The sequence below is a fragment of the Canis lupus genome, chromosome 10 (assembly GCF_003254725.2).
Source record: "Canis lupus dingo isolate Sandy chromosome 10, ASM325472v2, whole genome shotgun sequence".
Lineage (NCBI taxonomy): Eukaryota > Metazoa > Chordata > Mammalia > Carnivora > Canidae > Canis > Canis lupus.
In genome coordinates, this window is record NC_064252.1 from 34,747,036 (window position 1) to 34,773,346 (window position 26,311).

Consider the following 26,311-nt stretch of genomic DNA (forward strand, 5'->3'; position numbering starts at 1 on the left):
TCAGGTCAACCCAAAGTTAAAACACAAAATCTGGCTCGAAAGGTCTTTCATGTCTCATCTCCCTCACCTTAACATCATGAGGATAATAAGAGATTTTTCTATTTTATCCCCTTCTTTCTTATTGTTTGTTTGCTAGAGGGGCTTTCTTTCAAATAGTTCCCAAACAGAATAAAATTCAAAGAGAAAATTGGGAGAGAAAAAAGTCAGAGACCCTGGTAACCCAGTAAAATGTTATGTGCACATATTTATTTTACTAGGGGATAGTCCACAAGATTCTCAAGGTGCTCACAACTCTCTAAATGTTAAGACATTATAAAGGAATGGTCAATTAATCTTCAACAGAGAAGGAAAGAATATGTAATGGAAAAAAGACAGTCTCTTCAACAAATGGTTTGAGGAAAACTAGACAGCTTCATGCAAAAAAAAGAAAAAAAGAAAAGAAATGAAACTTGCCCACTTCCTTACACCACACACAAAAATAAACTCAAAATGGATTAAGGACCTAAATGTTGAGACCTGAAACCATAAAAATCCTAGAAGACAACACAGGCAGTAACTTCTTTGACACTGGCCTTAGCAACAATTTTCTAGATAGGTCTCCTCAGGCAAGGGAAAAAAAAAAAAAAAGCAAAAATGAACTATTGGGATTACATCAAAATAAAAAGCTCTTGCAAAGCGAAGGAAACAATCAACAAAAGTATAAGAGAATACTTTCTACTTCTGTAGAATGAGAGATGAGATTTGCAAATGACATATCTGATAAAGGGTTAGCATCCAAAACATATAAAGAATTTATATAAAAAAATTTATACAACTCAACACCAAAAAACCAAATAATCCAATTAAAAAGTGGGCACCTGAGTGGCTCAGTTGGCTAAGCATCTGACTTCTGATCTCAAACCAGATTTTGATCTCAGAGTCATGAATTTAAGCCCAACAGAGCTTACTTTAAAAAAAAAAAAAGGGAGAAGACATAAACAGAAAGGCATCTCCAAAGGCATCCAGATGGCCAACAGACACATGAAAAGATTGTCAACAATATTCATCATCAGGAAAATGCATATCAAAACCACAATGAGGAGGAGGCGCCTGGGTGGTTCAGTCAGTCAAGCATCTGCCTTTATTTACACTGCTGGGGATTTACCCCAAAGATACTGATGCAGTGAAACACTGGGACACCTGCATCCTGATGTTTCTAGCAGCAATGTCCACAATAGCCAAAATGTGGAAGGAGCCTCAGTGTCCATTGAAAGATGAATGGATAAAGAAGATGTGGTATATGTATAAAATGGAATATTACTCAGCCATTAGAAACAGCAAATATCCACAATTTGCTTCGACGTGGATAGAACTGGAGGGTATTATGCTGAGTGAAATAAGTCAATCAGAGAAGGACAAACATTACATGGTCTCATTCATTTGGGGAATATAAAAAATAGTGAAAGGGAATAAAGGAGAAAGGAGAGAAAATGAGTGGGAAACATCAGAGAGGGAGACAGAACATGAGAGACTGCTAACTCTGGGAAATGAACAAGGGGTGGTGGAAAGGGAGGTGGGCAGGGGGTGGAGGTGACTGGGTGACGGGCACTGAGGGGGCACTTGATGGGATGAGCACTGGGTATTATGGTATATGTTGGCAAATTGAACTCCAATTAAAAATAAATAAATAAATTGCTTTAACAAACATGAAAAAAAAATGCATCTGCCTTTAGCTCAGGTTATGATGCCTGGGTCCTGGGACTGAACCCCTCATCAAGCTGCCTGCTCCACGGGGAGTCTGCTTTTCCCTCTCTCTCTGCTCCTTAACCCCCACTCATTTTCTCTCTAAAATAAATAAAATTTTAAAAAAAAACACAATGAGGTATCACTTCACATCTGTCGACGGCTAAAATAAAAAACACAAAAAATAGCAAGTATTGGCATGGATATGGAGAAACAGGAACCCTTGCACACTGTTGGTGGGAATGCAAACTGGCATAGCTACTGTGGAAGACAATATGGAGGTTCCTTAAAAAATAAAAAATAGGGATGCCTGGGAGACTCAGTGGTTGAGTGTATGCTTTTGGCTCAGGGCGTGATCCTGGGGTCCCACATCGGGTTCCCTGCACTGACCCTGCTTCTCCCTCTGCCTATGTTTCTGCCCGTCTCTCTGTGTCTCTCATGAACAAATAAAATCTTAATTTTTTTATTATTTTTAATATATTTTTTATTGAAGTTCGATTTGCCAACATAGTTTTTAACACCTAGTGCTCATCCTGTCAAGTGTCCCCCTCAACGCCCATCACCCAGTCACCCTAAATAAAATCTTTTAAAAATTTTAAAAATACAGGGGTATCTGGATGACTCAGTCAGGCATCCACCCCTTAGTTTCAGCTCAGGTCATGATCTCAAAGTCCTGGGATCAAGCTTCACAGTGGGCTCTGTACTCTGTGCAAATCTGCTTAACCCTCTCCATCCCTCTCTGCCCCTCCCTCCATTCATGCGTACACACTCTCTCTAGAATAAATAAAATCTTTTTTTTTTTTTTTAATTAAAAATAGGGCAGCCCGGGTGGCTCAGATTAGTGCCGCCTTCAGCCCAGGGCATGATCCTGGAGACCCAGGATCGAGTCCCACATTGGGCTCCCTGCTTGGAGCTGCTTCTCCCTCTGCCTGTGTCTCTGCCTAGACTCTCTCTGTGTGTCTCTCATGAATAAATAAATAAAATCTTAAAAAAAAAAATTTTTTTTTAAATTTAAAAATTAAAAATAGAACTACCATATGATCCAGCAATTGCACTATCAGGTATTTACCCAAAAGATATAAAAACATTAATTTGAAAGGATAAATGTACTGTTATGTTCACTGCAGTATTATCTACAACAGCCAAATTACAGAAGCAGCCCAAGCATCCATCAATAGATGAATAAAGATGTGGTTTATACAAACAATGGAATATTAGCCATAAAAAAGAATGAAATCTTGCCATTTGCAACAACATGGATGGAACTAGAGAGTATAATGCTAAGCAAAATAAGTCAGAGAAAGACAAAAAAAACCTATGATTTCATTCACATGTGAAGTTAAAGAAACAAAACAAATGAACAACAACAACAAAAGAGACAAATCAAAACAACCAACTCTTATTAGAGAATAGATGGTTCCCAGAGGGCAGGCTGGGGTGGGGGGGGGGGGGGGGAAGAGTGAAATAGGTGATAGGGATTAAGGAGGGCACTTATCATGATGAGCATAACATGTTGCTGAATGACTATATTGCACACTTGAAACTAATATAACACTGCATGTTAACTACACTGGAATTAAAAAAAAGACATTATAGGAATAGGTTACTCTTCTATCAGACAACACGTACATCCAGCTGTTGTTTTCTAATCACAGTCCTAGTGCAAACATAGGATATCTACCTCCACTCCTTAAAAAAACTCTAGTAATTATAAAGTAAAGGGATGTCCAAAGAGAAGCATTAAAAAAAAAAAAAAAAAAAGAGAGAGAGAGAACCTAAGGTAAGAAAGTTGAGAGGAGAGTATTATTATTAATTATTAATCTGCAGACAAGAACAAAGCTGTTGGGGTGCCTGGGTGGCTCAGTGGTTGAGCATCTGCCTTAGGCTCAGGTCATGATCCCGGGGTTCTGGGATCAAGCCCCACACTGGGATCCCTGCTCAGTGGGAAGCCTGGTTCTCCCCCTCCCTTTGCCTGTCCCCCAGCTTGTGCTGCCAAATAAATAAAATATCACAGGTGAGGCTAACGGTTTATAATGCTGAAAGAAAGCTCCCATCATCCACCCCAATGCTTTCTCTCCTGCCTTTTAAACCTAAGTATAGAAACAATAAACCTACCAGCAACTCCACTTACTTTTATTGGTACAAACTGTCTTATAAACTTGACACCATGTTCTTCCATATGTTCACCAATTTTGTTGGCCATGTCCTGGTCAAATCCTCTAAGGAGAATGGATCGTACCATAACAGTAACATCTAAACCAATGCCAGCAAGAAATCCAGCACATTCCAGGGCAACATAGGATGCTCCAACCACCAGGGTCTTACCCGGGCAATAAGGTAAGGAAAAAAGATCATCACTGAAAGGAAATTAAAAAAAAGAAAAAAAAAAAGAAAAGAAAAGAAAGACGGAAAAAAAGAAATTGAAAATGGTCGTATGTGAATAATGACTAAATGAAAGTAAAACTTTTGGTTTCTTAAGTATGATACACTTTTAATATTAAAAACATTCAATTAGCTACACACATAATATATGGAAAGTGTTTGCAAGGCCTTAGACACTGTCCCTTTCTTGCCACTCAGTTGCTTTGGGAGTAGCTCAAGCTGCTCATGGCCAAACAGCTCACCGCCCGATTTCTGACGTTAGTCCCAGCTCGTGGTCAAACAAAATAATCCTGAACGGTCTGGAATAACTGTCCACTAATGTGTTTAATATCGTATTTTCGCAAATCAAACCCCCATCCCTCATCTCACCACTTAGCTCTCTCCGAGGTAAAAATCTGTATTACTTTTTATTTAGAACACCAATTATCAAGAGTGGGGAGAAGAGTTGGAGAAAACTTGCAACATAACTGTTTTGTAAAATAAAAACCAGCTCTAAAAGGTAAAACCCAACAAAATCTTTTAGTCAAGAATATACAGGACATGAGAGAGATCACAAAGGCATTGTTGGGAAATTATTTTTTAAAATATGAGAAGGGAAGCTATCCGAGACAACAAAGAGAACTGTTACCATCCGAGCTGCCCCTATATGAAGCACAAGGGAAAAAAAAAATAATATCCTTGCCCAGAAAAAGGGCCCGAAAGGAAATAATTTATAACATAATCAGAAACTCCTTGAGCAAAAAACACCCAAGAGGACGTATTTATCAACAACCTGTCATAATTTCATCATAATGTAAAATTCCTGATTGAATTCCAAATGTGAATTGCTATGTCACCGTACAATCACCTGATGGGCAAAAATAAATCACACAGCCAAACCTTGCCTGACTCACTTATTTCAGATGGCCAGCCTACAGTGACATTATAACCTTGTAAACAGCATGAGGAGGGACGAGGGTTTAATAAATCTATATGGCCTGCCACCCTGTCATTGTTTTAGTGTCCCCATGAATATTCTTCTGGTTTTATGTTTTATACATTTATAACACACACTCACACATATATACATTTCAAACATAAATCTATATGTCAGCAGTGATGTTAACCGGGTAGTAAAAAGACCAATGTTTACGGCTTTGAATTCTTTCAATGTTCTCTTGCATAAAATGATTTTTCCTGTGTTTTTTTCCCCAACTCCCTGTCCCTTTTGGGCAAAAAATGTGGCAAAATACTTTGAAGTTCTAGGAAATGGACTGAATGGGTTTGAAGAAAAAGCCTAAAAAAACAAACAAACAAACAAACAAAAAAACCTGAAAAGCATAAATCTAAAATGAATTTCTCTTTCCCCTGCAAGGTCCCCTTACCTGCTGATGCAGTACTCTCGGTCACCGGGGATTCCCAAGTAACGTGGCCTCTCACCAGTAGCAATGAGAAATCTCTCTGCTGAATAAATTTTTTCTTTGCCTTTGTTATTTGTTGCCTGCAAAGAAACCAATGTCAACTTTTAATAAGTTATTATTCATTAGAATTGCAGACTTTATAATTAACAAAGGCCATTCACCACATTATCCAATTTGATCGTCACAAAAATCTGGTAATACCCAATAAGATGTTAAGGCTCTGAGTAATTAATACATTTGTTTAAAATCATAAATCTAATAAGCAGCAACACTCAAATCCAGGTCATCTGGCCCCAAATCCAGTACTCTTACACTACCACCCCACAAAAGAAAGCCCTGTAAGATGTGACTGCAAAATCACCAAACTGGGCAATTTGGGTCACCATGGCTTTTATTTTATTAAGATAATCACTTTCTTTTTCCTCCCCTACCCCCAACCAAAGTTTAAAACAAACAAAAGCTACTCAGGGTGTCACACAATTACCTTAATCCTATGAGGACCCACAAACTGTCCATATGCATTCTCATAGGTCACCTTTTTCTCCCGCAGAGCTACCCGGTAGCCCCAGTTCAGAGAGCCAATGTGGTTCTGTACAGCTTCTGTCATTTTATCCCAGTCATGTTTAACTGCACAAAAAGATAAGACAAAATGCTTTTAGCTTTTCAACTGCCTGGCAAAGATCATTTCTTAGCAACTATTCACATGGAATATGAAGAGCAGAGCTTTTAGTCTAAAAGAGCAGGGTCCTTCATTTCAAGCACATCAACAACTTTTTCATGCTCAAATATTCTTTCTTTTTTAGAAGACCACCATACAATTAAGTCATGCAAGGCCTCCTGGCAATTCTTAAAACTAAGATAACCAGGTATAAACTTTTTAAGAAATGAACAGGATTTATTTTGATTGTAAATACTGATTGTTGGGGTAATGAGGTGTGGTAAAGCCTAGGATTCTGTAGTTTTAACAATCCCCAAAGGATCCTGATGTAGCCAGGTTTGGAGTTACTACGCTTGTAACAGAGTCTAGACCAGAGACCAGCAAACAAAGGCCAAGTATGGCCCCACAGCCAAACATAGCCCATCACATTTTTTTTTTTTTTTTTAAAGATTGTATTCATTTATTTGACAGAGAGAGAGCACAAGCAGGGTGAGTGGCAGGCTCCCCACTGAGTAAGGAGCCCAATGTGGGACTTGATCCCAGGACTTTGGGATCATGATCGGAGCTGAAGGTAGACGCTTAACTGACTGAATCACCCAGGCGTCCCCAACACCTTTTTTTTTTTTTTTAAAGATTATTTATTTATTTATTCATAGACACACACACACACACACACAGAGAGAGAGAGAGAGAGAGAGAGAGAGAGAAAGAGGTGCAGAGACACAGGCAGAGGGAGAAGCAGGCACCATACAGGGAGCCTGACGTGGGACTCGATCCCGGGTCTCCAGGATCACGCCCTAGGCTGCAGGCGGCGCTAAACTGCTGCGCCGCCACCAAGGCTGCCCGCCATCACCTTTTTTTTAAAATCAAGCGTATACACTCATGATCATTTATTTACATATTATCTAGTATCTAGGGCTTCTATTGTGCCACTGGGCCACACCCTTAAGTTTGACAACAGTAATCAGACTAACTGAACTTTGTGGAATCTTTAACATCTTCAGGGCAATCCTGCCTGTGGTCTAGGTCATTATTTTTCCAGGCAGGCATTATTGGCATGTTGGACTGGATACCTTCTAATTGGAAGGAACGATATATAGCGAAGGATATTTAGCATCACTGGCCTTTGGTCATTCCCAAACCACTGTAATAGCCAACCACATCACCAGTAAAATGCTTAGGGTTTCTAGTAAAAGGATGCCTAGGAAGCTCAAAGGTCTGACTTTGGCTCAGGTCATGATCGTGGGGTCCTGAGATTGTGCTCCATGCTCAGTGGGGAATCTGCTTCTCCTTCTCCCTCTCTTTCTGCCCCTTCCCCTGTGCACATGTACAAGTGCTCTCTCTCAAATAAATAAAATCCTAAATATTCTAGTAAAAAAATGGGGGTATATGAAATGAGATTGGCAAAATGTTGGTAATTTTTATAGCTAGATGATTGGCACAGGGGGTTGAGTTACACTCATTATTCTGTTCATTCCTTGGAGACAAAGCAGGAGTGAATCTTGCCCCTTTTTCTAGTGTTGCTAGATGAAGGCCAGATGGGCAGGTTGGCAGGGCTCCCTCAGTGTCCCCCAGTCCTGCCTCCCAGCACCTCACCCTCTCAGCATTGCAACCACAGTGGCTTCTATAGCCGCTGTTTGTTTCCACTGATCTCAAGTCTAACATTTTATGATTATGTGAATTCAGTATTGACAGTCTGCTCTCTCGGGTTCCACAGACCAATTTTTGTGTTGTTATTCCCAGTTCCAGAGGCTGGCCTTTGGGTTGTATAGACTTGATTCACCACTTTCTCCATGGCTAAGCTGCTTATTAATCCTGAATCTAAGATTCAGACTCCTCATTTTCATGACAGATCTTTTGAGTATAATTTATTTTTTTTAAATATTTTTTTTTTATTTATGAGAGAGAGAGAGAGAGAGAGAGAAGCAGAGACGAGAGACGTAGGCAGAGAGAGAAGCAGGCTCCATGCAGGGAGCCCGATAAGGAACTTGAACCTGGGACTCCAGGATCACAGCCTGGGCCAAAGGCAGGTGCTCAACCGCTGAGCCACCCAGGTATCCCTCATTGATAAGTTATTAATGGATGAATGATTGATTTTTTTATCCACTGAAATTTAATATATTAGTGCCTGACTCAAAGGATTCAATTTTTTTTTTAACGCTTTATTTATTTTAGAGGGAAAGAGAGCGAGCATATGTGTGCGTGTACACGCAGGGAGGGGCAGAGGGAGAGGGATTTAAATATAGGGCATGGCTTTCATCAAACCCTTTGGGATTGGTGCTGCTAGCAAATAAAAGAGGAGAGTATAAAAATAGAAAATTGTAATTTGTAATGTTTAAATCTGGAAAGGAGGAAGAAGCACAAGATTAAAACTGTTCATTTAGCTGAATAAATAATTTCTTTAAAGACAACTTTGATTTGGCCAAGTTTTAAAATCCCATTAAAATTCAGGGAGATTTTACTGGTTTTAATGTATAGATCTGGATTTATGCTGGTAGTGGCTCTTTATCACTCCAGTAACTATATATTTATTAGTTCTTTATTATACAATTCAGAAATAAATTCAACATAAATAAGCATAGCTAATGTTTATTGTTACATGACAGATACAGAAATATTCATCTGCTGGAAAGATCTGTCGATTCACTAAATATTTTACCACCCACCTGATTACTGAATTTATTAGAATTACACTTAGTTGGTCCTGTTAATAAAAATTCACATTCAGCAGAGGCCTGTACTTAACTCTTTTTAAGATTCTAAAGACCCACTATATATACACTTCCCTACATTTCTAGCTAAAATTAAGCAATTCTGTTCCACTCACTTTATTTTTCATAAGAGTGGATAGCTTAAAGCTAACATCAATTAGTACAACATGCCAATTTGAGTATTAGATCCTTACATGAATGAATAAAAATTGTGTGACTGAGTTATATAGCTCCCTGGCCCTGTTACTTACCTAGATTTAAGAGACAGACATGTTCACTGTAAATGCCAGTATGTGGAAATTACAAAGCTGTGTAAATCAAAATTTGCTTGGAACAATCTTACTTTTTCCAACAGATTCTAGACTTTTTCAGATTAATGTTCTTGTTACATGTCCTTTTTAAGAGAGTAACTAACTAGTTCAAATATACAACTTCCTGGAGTACCTGTAAATGTTGTTCTACACATTAAAGAACTAAGTGCTTGGCAGAGTCTACCCAATTTATTCAAACCATGAATGGAAGAATTAAAGGCAACAAGTCCAGAGGCAAGGATAAAAACTGTATGTTGAGTGGCAGCTATTTTAACCACACTACTATACTTAATCCTCATCACAAGCAGTGAATGGAAAAGTCAGAAGTTGTGCCAAGGGCTATCTCATTTTAGTATCAGGAGGGCTGGGGTGAAGGAAGCTCTTAACTCAAGGGACCCAGAATACCAGCAAAGACTGTGTGTTGCCACTTAACTCCTGTTACCAATTCTACCTCTGGGCCCCCTGGGTACATGGTCTGCACTTTGATGATAGTGGTACATCAGTGATTATGGAATCTGTGTACCTATACAATTGCTGTTACTCATCTCTGTATCTCTCCAGGACAGACTCAAATGCAAACAGTGGGCACTCAATAGCAATATTATTTAACTTTACCACTTTAAAATGTCTATTAAGAAGTCTAATAATTAACTGAAAGGAGACCTCTTGTTCACGGAGGTACATTAAAAGTAGGCTTCCAGGAGGGGAAAGAGTGTATCTAATGGCAGACTCAGTGGGGAGACATTCAGACATGAGAGTAACAATAATTTGGGGAGGGGCACAGAGATGGGATTAGGGACGGATTATCGGTAGATTATGTGTTAAATTCACATTCCGTAGGTCAAAAGAGTCACTTTGACTGCCCTGTTTGTTGGCAAGAGAAAAGGCATGGCACCTCAGAAACAAGTAATGAAACTCTCAGTACCAGCCTAAGGCCCCAAAGGTCATAGACAGAGAATAGCCTCGTAAGGATCTGAGGAAAGAAAGATGACACCAACACAAAAACATTTTTTGAGTAACTGATTTTCTAAAATTCCAAACTTGGATAAAAAAGTACTGTTGATTTTAAACAGGAAGTAAAAGCATCAAACAAAGGAAGCATAGCTAATGTGAGTAGGAGCAAAATTTTTCAAAGCACTTATTTATTATGCCTTTTTAAAACAATATTTAATAAACTTAATTAAAATTCAGAAAAAGCTACAAAATAATTTACCCTAGCAAATGTCCCATACCCTATAAGATCTCATAACTGTATCAGATACAGTTGGAGTTTATCTCTTCAAGGACATGGTGACCTATGTCATTAATTATGAAGCTATGCTAACCTCATTTTTTTTTTTTTTTCAACCAGATAATACAATCTACTTTCCAAAGGCAACAATTCCTTTTCAACTTTCCTGGGGTCACTAGGGTACTTTAAATATTTTATCCAACAAAGTCTATCTCTTCCTCAACAAATAAATAGCACCCCCACACCCAAATTATCAGCTTATGAAACTGATTTCTTGGGAGAGAGAAAAATGAAACCATTTCCAAGGAAAGCAAATGTTATTTACACTCTTTATGAAACCCTAAGAAAGAATTTATTTGAGGAGCACCTGGCTAGCTCAGTCAGTAGAGTGTGACTCTTGATCTTGTGGTCATGAGTCTGATCTCCACTCTGGGCACAGAGATTACTTTAAAAAATAATAATAATAAAAAGAATTTATCTAAAAAATTCTGGTTTTCTATTACAGAAAGGCACTCTAAGTACAGTATCTGTCCTTACCATACCAGCTATGCAGCTACCTGACACAGGATAATCACAGTAATTTTAGACATAAAAAACGTCAACAATAAAAACTTCCCAGTCATTTTCTAGTCCCACAGAAATGGATGGTGCATTAGTGCAGGATCACAGCTCAAACCCATCAAAAGCACAAATGGAAAAGCAGCTTTTCCTGCCGTACCCGTCTCCTCGGTGCTCCAACCATAGTTCCGAGAGTCCTGTAGGGCTTGTCCTAACAGAGCTGCTTGGTGCATCAGTTTTTTAGGTATGCAACCCACATTTACACATGTTCCTCCGAGACCTGCAACAACATTGAGAAATCAGTTTATATCCAGCTTCACAATCCTTGAGAGAAAAAGGTCAATAATTATTGTTATGCTAGGAAAGATCATCATTTATTTGTTTAATGTAGCCAATACTATCTACACAAGTTTATTCCTACGACTCATGGTATTTCTAAGCTCAGAAAGCCTTATATATCAAACATAGTGATACATCCTAAAACGAAAGAAAAATGAGATCTCCCCAATTTCCACAGACTTCAAAGATTCAAAATTAACTGCTGATTAAGATGCCACAAATTGACATTTTACTTTGTCCACAACCCTACACTCGGCACCACATCTGTGACTAGAACTAAATGGTAAAGGGGTTGTTAAGCTGGCCACGGATGGACTAGAAGTACATACAAAATCTGGTATATATGAGCATTTTCTAAAGTAGGATTCATGAGTGAAACAAAACAAAGAAACAAAAAGAAATTTAGCATCTCTGAGCTGAAAGAACATGGCAACAGACTGTCTCCATTAGAACAAAATGTAGACAGGCAGGGAGGGAAGACAAAATGGCATAAGCGTACAGGACAGCAGTGGACTTCACAGCTCAGGAAACATAAGCCCTTTGAAGAGAATGCTTCCAGACTGCCACTATGGAGTGGAAGCTCCACAGCCCAGAACACAGCTATGTCTGGCACAAGAATAGTGCCTGACACAAAACTCACACCTAATAGGTACTTGCTGAATGGATTAATCGGAAATTCAGACACTCTCTTATCCAGAGTTCCTGCTTCTTGTCTCCTAATTAGAACAGCTAAGTCATCTTGTTAAGATTTACATTATCACATCAATCCCCGTCTCAAAGGCTTCCTACTATGCTCCAGTTAGATCCAATTTCTTGTCTTGACCTACCAGGACTTGTACACCCTGACACTTGCCTTCCTCTCCAATCTTACCTCCAGGTCGTACCACTCAAGCTACAACCATGAAGGACTCCTACTTGTCTCAGGGCCTTTTTATGTTCTATTCTCAAGAAAAACTGAGAAAAGTCCCCTGAAAGGTTTTTTCTCAGTTTTTGGCATAGTTCGTTCACTCTTAATTCTTTTGGCCTATCTAAAAGCCACCTCTTCAGAGGTCTTCTCTGATAATCTTCTCAAAGTTAAACTCTTTCCTCTACCCAGGTCCTCCCTATTCCACCATATAATTTTTTCTAGTACAACTTATCATAATTCATAAAGTTCTTGCTTGTCTCCTCACTAGCATGTAAACTTGACAAAGGCAGGAACTTCATGTCCACCAAGTCCACTGCTATAATCTCCAGTGGTTCATAATAAGTGTTTAATTAATACTTATAGAATAAATGAACACAATATTTAATTCACCAAGACTGGGAAGCACCACGGGCTATCCATTAAGATACCTGATTCCAGTTCCTGTTGAATGTAGGAACTGGTTTTAAAACGGAAATCCACAGATAAATGTTTAAACTTTCAGTTAATAAGCCACTAATTTCTAAATTTTTAATTGGGTTTTAGGAGCCATTTAAACCAATTTTGGAATTTGGAAGAGCCAGGGAAAAACCTGCTCTTCCAAATTCACTTCTAAAATATTTTAAAGTGGGATCCCTGGGTGGCGCAGCGGGTTAGCGCCTGCCTTTGGCCCAGGGCGCGATCCTGGAGACCCGGGATCGAATCCCACATCGGGCTCTCGGTGCATGGAGCCTGCTTCTCCCTCTGCCTGTGTCTCTGCCCCCCCCCCCCTCTCTCTCTGTGACTATCATAAATAAATAAAAAAATTTTTTTTAAATGTTAAAAAAAAATAAAATATTTTAAAGCTTACCCCATCTAGTTCCACGAGGGGTTGGAGTGACAAAATCCAGGACCATTATCTTCTTATTATATCTGGCTGCCTCCTAGAAAATAAAAGTATTAAAGTAAATTGGAAAGGTGAATATGACAGACTAGAAATGGGTTATTAAAACTCCACACTCTTCTTATTAAGCTATAGTGCCTAAGGCATAACCAGTTATTACTACCTGGGAATTTCATATACAAAATGATTAGTGTGACTCCAAGATAAAAATTAAGGAACATTCAGACAGTCATAAAGGTAGTTTAAAGAATATGCAGAGTACAGCTATAAAACTATCCGCTGTAAACACTAGAATCCTCTTACAGAATTCCACTCAAACAAAAGCATGTTAAGCAATAATCTGAAAAACCTGTGGTCATTTTTAAGCAAACGAGTATTCAGTAAAAAAGATTTATGACAGTCTACAGCTCTTGATTCAACCTGTATCGTACAAGTATTTTTTAAAGTACTTCTAAGTTTTATCTAATTCAGTATCCGGCAGAATATTGGAAATATTTTTCTTCTAAATTTGTCAGATTTCTTAAAATTTCACATGAGGAGCCAATGATAAAGTTAATGGTATCTAGAAGGTTTCCAAATCAATTTTAGGGGAGTGATCACAACAGTCAGAAGGTCATTTTGCAAAGTATCCTTTAAACTTCTCAGAGAATAAGCTTTGTGTACTGGCAACTAGAACTCCAAAGGTTACTTGAAAAGGTTGAGTCTGGTGTCCTTTAAAACCACCAGAACTGGAGTAAAATACATCCAGCATTATTCCTGTATCATTTACAGCAAAGTATTGCTTGATGCCAGACACTGGCCTGATCTTTATCTGGGCAGCTTCATTTGAATCTACCTTTCCTCTTTTTTTTTTTTTTTAAAGATTTTATTTATTTATTCATGATAGACATGGGGCGGGGCGGGGTGGGGGTGGCAGTGGCAGAAACACAGGCAGAGGGAGAAGTAGGCTCCATGCAGGAAGCCTGATGTGGGACTCAATCCTGGGACTCCAGGATCACACCCTGAGCCAATGGCAGGCGCTAACTGCTGAGCCACCCAGGGATCCCCTGAATTTACCTTTCCTGATCCACAAGCTACATGTTAGGGGAATATAACCATCTCATCTTTTAAAAGTACCTGTTGGGGAAGGATGACAGGTCCCAAGCTCTTCACACATGGAAAATGTATTTCAATTTAGGGCCAGGAGCCCTAAATTTTTTTAGTTGTTTTTTTTTTTTTTTTTTTTTAAATTTTTTTAGTTTTTAAGTAATCTCTCTTAAGGTTACTCCTTAACCTTTCTTATATATACACATCTTCTACCCTCTTACCCCCAGGCCAGAGTTGGTAGTTATTTCTTAGTTCTCTTCACATACAAAGGAGGCAAACATTTTTAATGATTAAGTTTAAGAACTCGAATTGCTCTCCACTTTTCTCTTGGGGTAGAGGGCTTGTGAATATTGAAAATCACTGAAGTGAAAAGTTCATATTAATATTTATAAAAAAAGAAAGATATTTAATTTCAGGCCATTTCTAGACAACACCTTGATTATCTTTGAAAAATCAGTCAAAATGAACAAAAACATGTCCCAAAATATTGGGGCTGGTTCTGTTATATAGAAGTACTTTCATAAAGAAGATCCAGTTCAACCTGGAAAAATGATTTATAAAATAGTTCCTTTATACACATGTGCTGCCCAAGTTAATGTGCAAAATGTCACAAGAATGGCTAAAAGAAATTCCAGTGAGAACCAGATTCCAGTAAGAACCAGAAGTCTGTTAGGAATAGGACTATTCTACCCATCCCCCAGATAACACGGAACTTGCCTTAGCAGCTGCCAGTCCTCCTGAGCCCCCTCCAATGATGATGAGGTCATAGTCATAGACCTCAGGAAGATCCTCAGAGCCATTCATGTTTAGTAGGTTTTGAAGTCTGCCCTCTTGATAAGCCTAAAGAAAAACAATGGAAGGGGAAATACTTTAACTTAAAAGCAGCAATATCTGAAAAGTTTTGTGAGAAAACCTTTCTTTAAAGAAAAACAAAAGGAATTTTTAAAGGAAAAATAGTAATTATATTATAGCACACAAAACAGAAAATGTGCAACCCTTTTCTGAAGTGGTGATCAATGATTTGCTTTTGTTAGGGCTGTTCAAATTCCTTTTTATAGCACAGATAGCTAACTTTGAAATGTTCATATAGTACTTCTACGTAAGTTAGGTCTTCACATTCCAACAAGATCAACTTAGCCTTTTTTATTTTTTTTTATTTTTTTTCAACTTAGTCTTAAATTAAGTAAATTTTTCCTAGAATTATTATACTAGGTTTCAAATTAGGTTTTTAAAACACTTGTCCTATATGTTTTTAGTAAAATCATCAATACCAGTCAGCAGCATCTTTATTTTCTATCATCAAAGGTACCACAATGAATGGGCTAAGGTCTCAGGTTAAGATAGAGGACTGGGAAATAGCAACGGAAACAGATCAGCCAAATACTTTCCTACATTGTTTAGGTAAAAATTCAGAACAAAATCATTAATTGACATTTAACTGCATGAATAGCTAAATGTAAAAGTCCCTAATTTTCCAAGGCATTTTAAATAAGCAAAGGGGAAAAAAAAAAAAGGAAGGAGGATGGAAGAGGGTAAATAAACAAACACGTCCCTGTAAAGCTTCTCTCTTTTTTTTTTTTAAAGAACACATTTTATTTTATTTTATTTTTAGTTTTTTAAGTAATCTCTCCCATCCAACATGGGGTTTGAACTCATGACCCCCCTGAGCCAGCCAGGCTCCCCTAAAGCTTACTTCTTTAATCTACCTATGCACAAGGCCTCTGGTATTTTATTTAAAATTTAGTTTCCATGTACCTGACACATAACAAGGTATATAAATGTTATGTACTTTTAATTTTAAAAACCATTTTATTCCTAGCTTTTATACACATTTCGTATTAGTTTGGAAGACTTTTGATGATCTATTTAATTAGCTTTTATTAAAACAAAAATCTGTGCTAAGGTGAGATAATGGTTAGAAATGTTAATAGGCATGAAAAATTTTTATAAAAATCAAGTTTTAATCTCAATAATAATAATAAAAAAAAAAAACCAAACTTACCAACCCAGACTGCACATTTTTCTCCTGCCTACCATCAGCTGCAGGGGGTGAAAGGCAGGGTTTAGGGTCAGAAGAGCAGGATGCTTGGGATGTGGAAGGGGGTACAGTGGAGGAAGGTGGAGGAGGCCCAGCACTGTGGCTGCCCCTTGGCAATGTGGCAGGTGCACCCGGTGGCTTGGGGACTGAAGGAAGAACACGTGGAAACCAGCAACAATGGGGGAAGAAGGGAGAAGACTTCACCCTGACCATCTGTACAAAAGGTCTAACGTGAGAGGCTGGTAAACACAGCCAGTATTCATCAACTGGCATTATGGCAGAGGCTTCTCCTCCAATACAAGGCACTGTGGGGGAAGGGAAACAATTTGGTAATAATAGCCATTTAGATTAAAGGATCAATATAAGCTTCAGATAGCAAGCATTACTCTCTTGTTGGTCTCAAAGAGCACAGGTTGACTGGCTGACTTGCTGGCTTAGAGGAATTAATAAATGCAGCTAGATGTTCTTCTGGAAAAACAAAGTATAACCATTCTAAATTTCAGCCTCAATTTTATCTGCAAGTACATGACACAGTGCCAGAACAGTCATTGGCTGTCTAAATGGCAATTACCCATTTCATAACCACTTCCCCCCAACATATCCACTAGAACAAAGGAAAGAAAATGCACTGTCATACTGAAAAACCACTTACTCCCTCCACCAGAGCGTAATCTGTTCTGCACTGAAATTCTGGATCACACCTGATTCTTATGGTTCAAGTTGAAGTCAAATTATATTAACTAGTATACAGATTTTACAAAGAAAGCTGCGTGAGCTTGAACACTTCACTCTGTACAAGTAAAATGAGTAAGACACAGGCACCTAAAGCATTCCACTGACCCCAGAACATGGTGCTTTAAAATTTTAATCCAACTTAAAACTGAAATTGGTGTCAATAAGGTCCAAATTAAGTGGTTTCCCACCTGAAATATAAATACAATAGACAGTAGAACACAGCTCCCCAAGACAGGGTCAGGAAGGAACACACTGATGGCTATGGAGAGGAGGAGAAAAATACCCCCCATTCTCCAATTATGAGTGCTAGAAATAGTGGCCACTGACCATAGTAACTGATAAAGAACAGTTCTCAAACTTTTTAGTCTCAGGATCCTTAAATTACAACCTTAAATTAGTTAGGACCCCAAAGAGCTTTGGTTAGTGTGAGACTTATATATCAATTTTAGTAGATTAAAAATTAAAACTAAGAAAATATTAAAATATCTTAAATTATTAAATATCAGGATGCCTGAGTAGCTCAGTGGTTGAGCATCTGCCTTTGGCGCAGCACATGATCCCGAAGTCCTGGGATTGAGTCCCACATTGGGCTCCCCAGGGGGAGCCTGCTTCTCCCTCCACCTATGTCTCTGTCCCTCTCTCTGTATTTCTCATGAATAAATAAATAAAAATCTTAAATAAATAAACAAATATTAAATACCTTAAGTACTACTGTTAAACATACCTTATTAACAATAATCTTTTGATTAGTGAGAAGGGTGGCATTATTTTATATCTTTGTAACTCTTTTTAATGTCTATCTTAATAAAAGACAGTTCATATCCTTTCTGCAGTCAATCCATTACAGCATTACCTGTCTGGAAAATTCCAGAAAATTGAGAAAGGATTATAACACAAAAGCATCTTAGTATTACGGAAATAATTCTGACTTTCAAGGCCTTCCTCTTCGGGCCTCAGGAGGCCACCAGAGGAATTCAGTCCACACTTTGAGATCCACTGCTTTAGGTCTTAAGTGCAATTATACAACACCTTACACCAGGAGGTGTCTGTCTGCCCTAGTTACTGGATATCCTTCCATTTCTTCCATCTGTCTCTCAGGAAAGCTTCTGCCCGCCCATCCCACTCCTAAGTGAAACACTGCTCCAGACTCACCTCTGAAAAGGCACAACATAGAAAGTAATTCAAGTGTGCCAGATTTCTTTAAAATTAGAATAATCTCTATCCCCCTTCCCCCAAACAGGATTCATATCCACTGGGCACAGATGTGTACTAGTTTTACCATTATACATTAGCTCTGGTGTTGGACTCACCTGGGTTAAAATACTTGCTCTACTACTTTCTAAGCTCAGTGAAATAAGCTAATCACTTAATTCTTAAGAGTCTGTTTTCTCATTTTGTAAAATGAAGTTAACATACCCCTGTACTTCACCAACCTGCAGGCTTTAAGTAAAATAATGCATATCGGCAGAATGGCTAGTAGGAAAAATCTCTTTAGGTTACTAACTCTCCCCTTCCTAAACAAAAGGAAATCTGTGTGGTCAAAAAGCTCCTGGAGTGTTTAAAAGATGTCCCTTGTACCGCACCTCACCTCTTCCCATCAAATCCTGATAAGAGTACAGGAACAGCACATAAACCTCGATGCTAAATTATTTTTATTCAATGTACACAAACACACTATTCTTTCTAAAGCATTCCTTTAGGGGCAGGGAAGGGTTCTTTTACCAACATTCTAAGACTCCAACACAACGCCCGTTTCTTCCATTAGATCTCCCCTAAAGTTCTCTTATTGTTTCTTGTCACTCCATTAACATATAGCATATCCTCACATGAAGCAGCAGAGGGAGACTTCACTACAGTAGTAAATGTGAAGACAGATTTAAGAAGTTGCACTGGCAGCTTTGAAAATGGAGGAAGAGATGGGGAATCAAGGAATACAGGTAGCCTCCAAAACCTGAAAGAGGAAAGAAAACAGATTCTCCCTCCAGAGCCTCAGCAGAAGCAGCCCTGCTGACATCTTCATTTTAGCCCAGAGAAACAGATTTGACTTTCAACCACTAGAACTGTAAGATAATAAATTTTTGTTGTTTTAAGCCAGTAAACATTTGGTAAATTGTTACAGCAGCAATAGGACACCAATACACTCAGTGAAATATAAAGTGCGTACGAGATGGTCCACCACGTTTCCCCCAGTGCCTAGAGCAGTGTTAGAGCAGTGTCTGGTACAGAGAGCACTCAAACAACTGAGTAAGTTAGCAAGTGCCAATTTCAATAGCTTGGTAATGGAGTCCTCAAAACAAAGGCAAAGCATGATGAAGTCCTATCCTGACGTAGAGTGAATGAACCATAACAGAGATGTCACCACTGAAGGAGGTGGCAACGCAGAATTTCTGACCGTAAGATTGAGGCACTAACATGCATGATCACAACAGGCCAGACACAGTGTTAGATGCTTTATATATATTATCCCATTTAATCCTCACAACAGTCATCCAAGCAAACGTCATTCCCATCTCCTAAGTGACAATATAGAGATCCTTGGAGATGAACTTGCCATGAATCAAAAACTGAACCCAAGAGTAAGTGATTACAAGCTCTTGCTTTTCTCACTATACCATGCCCAGTAACTCATATTTCAAAGAACAGTTGACCCTTGAACATCAAGGCTTTGAAATGCAGTCCACTTATACAGATTGTTTTCAATATAGTATTTTAAGTGTATTTTCTCTTGTCAGTTTTTAAAAATTTCATTGATTTGAGAGAGGGCACACATGTGAAAGAGAGAAGGGGGAGGTGCAGAGGGGGGAGGAAAAGGGAGAAGGAGTGAAGAGAATTTTGAGTAGTCAGCACTGGGCACAAGCTCGACATGGGGCTTGATCCCACAACCCTGAGATCATGACCTGAGCTGAAATGGAAGAGTCAGACGCTTAATGACTGAGCCACCCAAAGCACCCCATTCCTTATAATCTTTTTTCTCTAGCTTCCTTTATTGCAAGAATACAGTACATAATACATTTAACATGTTTCAACTAACTCTTTATGCTAATGGTAAGGCTTCTGGTCAACAGTAAGCTATTAAGTTTAGGGGGAGTCAAAAGTTACACCTAAATTTTTAACTGTGCAGGCGGGATGGTGTCCCTAACTCCCTCATTGTTCAAGAGTTACTATACTCGTCACAGAGATTTTCTAACTTTACACTTAAACATAATAGACATATTATATAAACATAATAGAGGTATCATTCCCACTTAACAAGTCAAAAACCTAAGGTTTACATGTTCAATAATTTGTCCAAAGCCTCTAACCAGAATGGTTAGTCAGGATTTGATGCCAGGTGCTTTTATTTTTTTTATTTTATTTTTTTATTGGAGTTCAACTTGCCAACATATAGCATAACACCCAATGCTCATCCCGCCAAGTGCCCCCCTCAGTGCCCATCACCCAGTCACCCCAACCCCGCCCACCTCCCCTTGTTCATTTCCCAGAGTTAGGTGTCTCTCATATTTTGTCACCCTCACTGATATTTTCACTCATTTTCTCTCCTTTCCCTTTATTCCCTTTCACTAATTTTTATATTCCCCAAATGAATGAGACCATATAATGTTTGTCCTTTTCCGATTGACTATTTCACTCAGCATAATACTCTCCATCCAGGTCCCTCTACATCGAAGCAAATGGTGGGTATTTGTCGTTTCTAATGGCTGAGTAATATTCCATTGTATACATATACCACATCTTCATTATCCATTCATCTTTCAATGGACACCGAGATGCCAGGTGCTTTAATCAGAAAAGTGATCGTTACACAATAAAGTTCTAATTAAAATTTTTTTCCATAGGGACACCTGGGTGGCTCAGTGGTTCAGCGTCTGCCTTTGGCTCAGGGCGTGATCCCAGAGTCCCATGATCAAGTGCATGGAGCCTGCTTCTCCCTTTCCCTAGGTCTCTGCCTCTATGTCTCTCATGAATAAATACATTTTTTCCCCATAATATTCTCCTAAAATTCAACTGAGTTTATTGAACCTGTGAAACTTAAGCCACTCTAATTATATTACTGGGAAAATACCAGATCTGCAGTTGGGCTCATACCTATCTCCATAATTATCTATTTGTCTATTCTTTTTTTTTTTTTCTTCCAAGTAAGCAGTCACTTTAATTTCAAAGAGATGAGGCAACTGAGGTGTCACAATAACCAGCAGAAATACAAACAAGGGGTCACACCATGATTTGTATGTTAAAAGCTATAACTTTAGAGAAGACCCCCAAAATTACCTTCCCCCTAAACCTGTACATCTTCTATTGTTTTAGTCAAGTCTCCAATACTCCCTGTAAAGAAAGATACAGGGCACCTAACAGAACCACCTGGGGATGAGTCAAAAAGGGAGGCAGGATCTTCTTGCTACCAAGAATGTCAAATCTCTGGAAAACCCAAGAAATTTGGTTGGGAGAGACAAGCTAAAGTGAGGATCAGCGAGAGTATGGTATTTCCCTGACTGCTAAATAAATCTAAGAGTGGTAGACACCAGAACGGTTAGCATTCCTTCAAGACATGAAAAAGGGGAAGCGATGGCTACATTAGAAAACTGAGCAAGTTTCAAGAGAAATCTGGCTTTTGGCTAAAAACAACTATTACTGAAGAATCTTCCCCACACATACATTAAGATCGCTCCTGTCAATCCTGATGTCATTTATTCAGTCTTTGGATTTCCCTTCCCTGTACCACACTAGACTTAGGAAAATTTATTGTTACTTCTATGGAAAACAGATACTTCTCCATTTGCCAAATCATGCTTTAGGGCAAAATTCACTACCAAAGATTAAGCTCCCTTAGGGATCAAGAAAAGCAGCCTACAGGGCACCTGCCTGGCCAGTCAGTGGAGCATGTGACTCTTGATCTCTGGGTCCTGAGTTGAAGCCCCACATAGGGCACGGAGCCTATGAAAAAGAACAAGAACAAGAAGAAGAAAAGAAGGGAAGGGAAGAAAAGCAGCTTATTTAGGCATGCTCTGTACCTTCAAAATTATTTTCTTAAAAACTTAAATTTTTGGTGTAACCTCAAAATAAAATTGTAATTTATAACCTTAAAACAACTGCAAGCAACAAAAAGAAAAAAAAAGCTTTCATGGTTAAATAAAGAACATTTGGGGAAGTCAATTACACATTTCATTTTTTTAAAAGATTTTATTTATTTATTCATGATAGACAGAGAGAGAGAGGCAGAGACACACGCACAGGGAGAAGCAGGCTCCATGCCGGGAGCCTGATGCGGGACTCGATCCTGGGACTCCAGGATCATGCCCCGGGGCCAAAGGCAGGCACTAAACCCCTGAGCCACCCAGGGATCCCCAATTACACATTTCAGTATAAAGAGAGATTGTTTCCAGGCATTTAAAGCCCAAATAAGAAACAAAATTGAACTGGGAATTTTCAAGGCTGTAACATAATGAAACACCACTGATTCTGAAGGTCACTCTGTGCACTAGCAGAAATTACCAAGGGTTTGGAGATTAGAGGCTAGAGAAGAAATTAACCAAGTAGATAAAGCCTATAACTGGTTTGTGTTTGAAAAAAAAAAATACCTTCTACCTCTGAGGATACTAATAACAAGGTATTTCAATTTTTGCTCAGTTTAACATTCAAATCGAACACCAAATCTCCTGATTCTCTCTCTGGTGCCATTATTTCTTGTAATTCCATGTATTTGGCCTCTGTATTCCCCTGCCTAGAATACCCTTCCTATCTTTGACTAATCGCTGCTCACCTTTCAGCATACACTTGATGCCTCACCTGACAAAAGTAGAATGACTCTACAGTAGGTAAGTCTCATCACAGGAAAATTCTTTAGAATATAGATATCCACTCATTAATCATACTGAATCCTCCTTGCAATGAAGCTTGGCATCTAGTTTTTTCTGCAGCATTAACATTGCTTATTCACTGCCCTAAGGATAAAGTCTTCCTTGAACTTTTTTCCTTTTTTTTTTTTTTTTACAGCTTCCCCTAACCTTGTCAGGAACCCCATATGGGATTCTTTTTGTTCCCTCTAACGGAGGAAGCAAGGCAGTATCATAGAGCATCATAAAATTGATATTTTTGGTAAATTATCAAATGCCTTTTAACTTATGAAATTCAGAACTGATTTTTATTGATAAAGACTTAAAGGGCATTCAAAAAATCTTGCAAACATGCAAGTGAATATTTTTTAATAACAGAAGATCATGACAACCTTATAAAGTACCAAAAAAAATACACTGCACAGTAAAACAATTTCTGGTGTTTCTGAAAACACTTTTTCATTCTACATGAAATACAGTATGTGCTTCTGCTTGGATTTTACTCTCCATTTTGAGTACATTAGGAAAGCCAGATAATGCAGCCTATACTAAGAACAAAAATCCCTAGTATGAGTTTGTGATCATAGCCTCTGAAATTTCAAAAGTTGCCACAATATTTTTCCAGTCCTGTAAACTTAAAGATATAACTCCTTGTTTCCTGCCATGAGAACTGGGATCATTTCCCTCATCCACTTGGTTAATATTAATCGGCTCTAATATTGGCAGCCTGTCTTGGTCAAGCCTTATTCTCGCAAAACCATCCCTTATAATGAAAGAAACATAAAATATATTCTCCACAGTACGAGAAAAAGAGTTTGGATCAATCACAAACTCAAAATAGGACACAGGAGTATCAGGATACTTTCGAAAGTACGTTTGCAACAATCCCAAGATTCTCTCTACTTCTTTTTCTGTTGCTTCTTGATTGTTACTCAGGTCCAACTTCCTCAGCTTTGTAGGCATATCCCCACTTTCTTCTACTTTGTGAGCTTTTTTGTGGTGTTCAAGTCGGGGCTTTGGTGCAGAAGGTTTGGACTTGAATGAACCGAAAATAAAGTGAAATGTTTCAGCTTGCAATATCCAGGATGTTGCTTCCTTCTGTACTGTCTCCCAGAAGGAAAGAGCTATATTATCATCACAGCCACTCAGTTCACCAGGTTCATCATCTTCCATCCAGTTCAGACCCACAAATATAAACAGAAAGTCACAAAACGCTACTTGATTAAAAAAGCTCATATCAGAGTTTAGTTGCTTTGCTTTTTCTTTACCCAAATCAGAAGCCAAAACAAGAAACTGGGCATCGAGAGCTGCTTCTCTTGTCCGGCTCACTCCATCAAATAGGACATTGGCTTCTTCAAGAGCCTCGGTTAACGAGTCGCTGGCAGTGTTCACGATGTCATCACGGTTCTGCTGGACGTTATAGATGAGCTGCCGGTACTGCTTGCGGATCTTCCGGCATTTCTCCTCGTCATCCGCAAGCTCTAGGAGGCTGGGGTCTATGTCGGCCTCCCCACAGCTGAGGTCGTCAGAGCAGCCATCAGCCACTTCCACTTTCACGGGCTCCTCGCCGTCGTCCGCCTGTTTCACCGAGTGCACAGTAGCAGCGAGGGTCCCCGGGGGCGCCTCTCCTTCCTCTACCGCTCCGGCGCGGGAGCCTTGTTCCTCAGACATTTCGGGGCCGGCGCACTCACTGACACTCCGCTAACGGCCCTCGCGACGTTTGCGACAAGAGCGGAAATCGAAGGGGGTCGGTGGGAGCAGAGGAGGTCCGCCCATGCGCACTGGCCAGGCCCCGCGCCCCGCCCCCAGCCCGCCCCGCCCCTCGGCGCCGGGAGCCCAGACCCGTCGGTGGTTTCCGACCAGCCGACCGCCGCGGCAGGCAGCGGGCAGCAGGCAGCGGGCAGCGGGCAGCGGGCAGCGGGCAGCGTAGAACGCGAGCAATAATGGGCCCCCCTCCGCAGGCGAACAATACCCGCTCAAACGACAGCTTCATTTTAGCAATTACCGACAGTGTCCTCTAGCTTTCAAAGAAATACCTGAAAATCTTACGACATTTTAAAACTGAGGGGGAGGGGGAGGGACTAAAGGTCCTGCGCTTTGAAATACCTGCTGTCACATACTGCAGTTAGGTCAACCTATGGTTTTCGTTTTTACTCTGATTAAATGGTAGGGTCTTTAGAGTTTTCTTTTTTGTGTGTTTTTAAAAACTAAATCTGGCTTTGCTGTCAACTGCCCATAATGCTAAGCATAGTGAACTGCAGAAAGTCCACTACAAATAGGCCGAATTCTCAGGGTTCATTTGCAAGGTTTGGAATTTATTCATTATACAATTGCATATTGGGTTAATTACCCTACACTGGCCCTCAGAAGCCAGACCCCTTTCAACCAACAGAGGAGGCAGCTGCCAGGCAAGTGAGTGGCTGAGCTGGCGCTGGGGCAAAAGGTGGGGGAATGTCAGGCATTACCCAAGTGACCTTTGGGTCTCCACCACCCAAGGGTGGAAGAATAAAGTGGGTACAGTCTCTGCAAAGAGTGGTTTATTTGGAAGCTTACCAAAGGCTAAAAGCCACAGACTGTGGAGAGAAAGCTAAGCCCTGAAAGGTGAGCAAAGCTATTAAGATTTTAAACACAATCTGGGGCAGCGCCGGTGGCTCAGAGGTTTAGCGCCGCCTTCGATCCAGAGCGTGATCCTGGAGACCAGGATAAGTCCCGCGTCAGGCCCCCTGCATGGAGCCTGCTTCTCCCTCTGCCTGTGTCTCTGCCTCTCTCTCTCTGTCTCTCATGAATAAAAATAAATAAAATCTTAAAAAAAAAAAAATCTGATGTAAGGGTATGAAAGTGAATGCTGCAAATCAAGTGACTACTTTGGAAAACTCACCCACTAGTTCACTGGGAATTCACATACAGTTGGGAGAAAAGGCTTAGCTCAATGGTTTCATAAGCAGCAAAGTATATGTAACAATAAAGAATATATTTTGTTGGCCCCGCGGGGAAAAAAAAGGAATATATTTTGTTGTTAAAGAGAACAAAATAAAGTGCACTCTTAGCCCACAGGATCAAAAGCTTTTCACTTCCAACAGGTGCCCCTTTAATGGGGGCTGGGGGGGGGGGGCCTGAACACCATACTGCACCTGTCAACTCTGGTTTCAGGGTACTAGGAAGTAAACTAGCCCTACCTTCCTTCCTATGCATCTAGACTAGTTCATTTTTCCTTGTTTTTGGCAGAAAGTTTCTTGTAAATGCATTAGCAGCACAACCTAGTATTAAATTTCTCTGACCTATTTGTATTACTCTTCATCCACCACAATTTTCTCTTTTTTTTAAGATTATTTATTTTATTTGAGAGAGAGAAGAGGCGGAGGAGCAATGGGAGAGGGACATGCGGACTCCACACTAAGCCTCACACAGGGCTCTATCATACACCCCTGAGATCACAACCTGAGCCAAGACCAAGAGTTTGGAAGCTCAACTGACTGAGCCACCAAAACACACCACCACCACCACACACAGTTTTTTAAAGTA

General features: G+C 39.5%; 2 protein-coding genes across 5 annotated transcripts in view; both read right to left on the reverse strand.

Moving 5' to 3' along the window:
• Positions 1-26,311, reverse strand: part of TXNRD1 (thioredoxin reductase 1) — a 138,819-nt gene that overhangs the window by 50,022 nt on the left and 62,486 nt on the right. For all 4 annotated transcript variants that reach the window (XR_004803067.2, XM_025462356.3, XM_025462409.3 and 1 more), the window contains 6 exons: positions 14,903-15,025; positions 13,067-13,139; positions 11,134-11,253; positions 5,989-6,131; positions 5,469-5,584; positions 3,854-4,079 (listed from right to left, as the gene is read on the reverse strand). Coding sequence is in view for 3 of the 4 variants with exons in the window: in XM_025462356.3 (XP_025318141.3) it covers positions 3,854-4,079; positions 5,469-5,584; positions 5,989-6,131; positions 11,134-11,253; positions 13,067-13,139; positions 14,903-15,025 (801 nt within the window). In the remaining variant the exon portion in view is untranslated. Of the gene's footprint in view, positions 1-3,853; positions 4,080-5,468; positions 5,585-5,988; positions 6,132-11,133; positions 11,254-13,066; positions 13,140-14,902; positions 15,026-26,311 lie in introns of those variants that run through there.
• Positions 22,899-24,583, reverse strand: EID3 (EP300 interacting inhibitor of differentiation 3). The gene has a single exon (XM_049115362.1). The coding sequence runs from the start codon at positions 24,458-24,460 to the stop codon at positions 23,354-23,356; it is 1,107 nt and encodes a 368-aa protein (XP_048971319.1). The 5' UTR covers positions 24,461-24,583; the 3' UTR covers positions 22,899-23,353.

Coding starts and splice junctions, on each gene's coding strand:
- EID3 (XM_049115362.1), bottom strand. CDS start 24,460: ATGTCTGAGGAACAAGGCTCCCGCGCCGGAGCGGTAGAGGAAGGAGAG.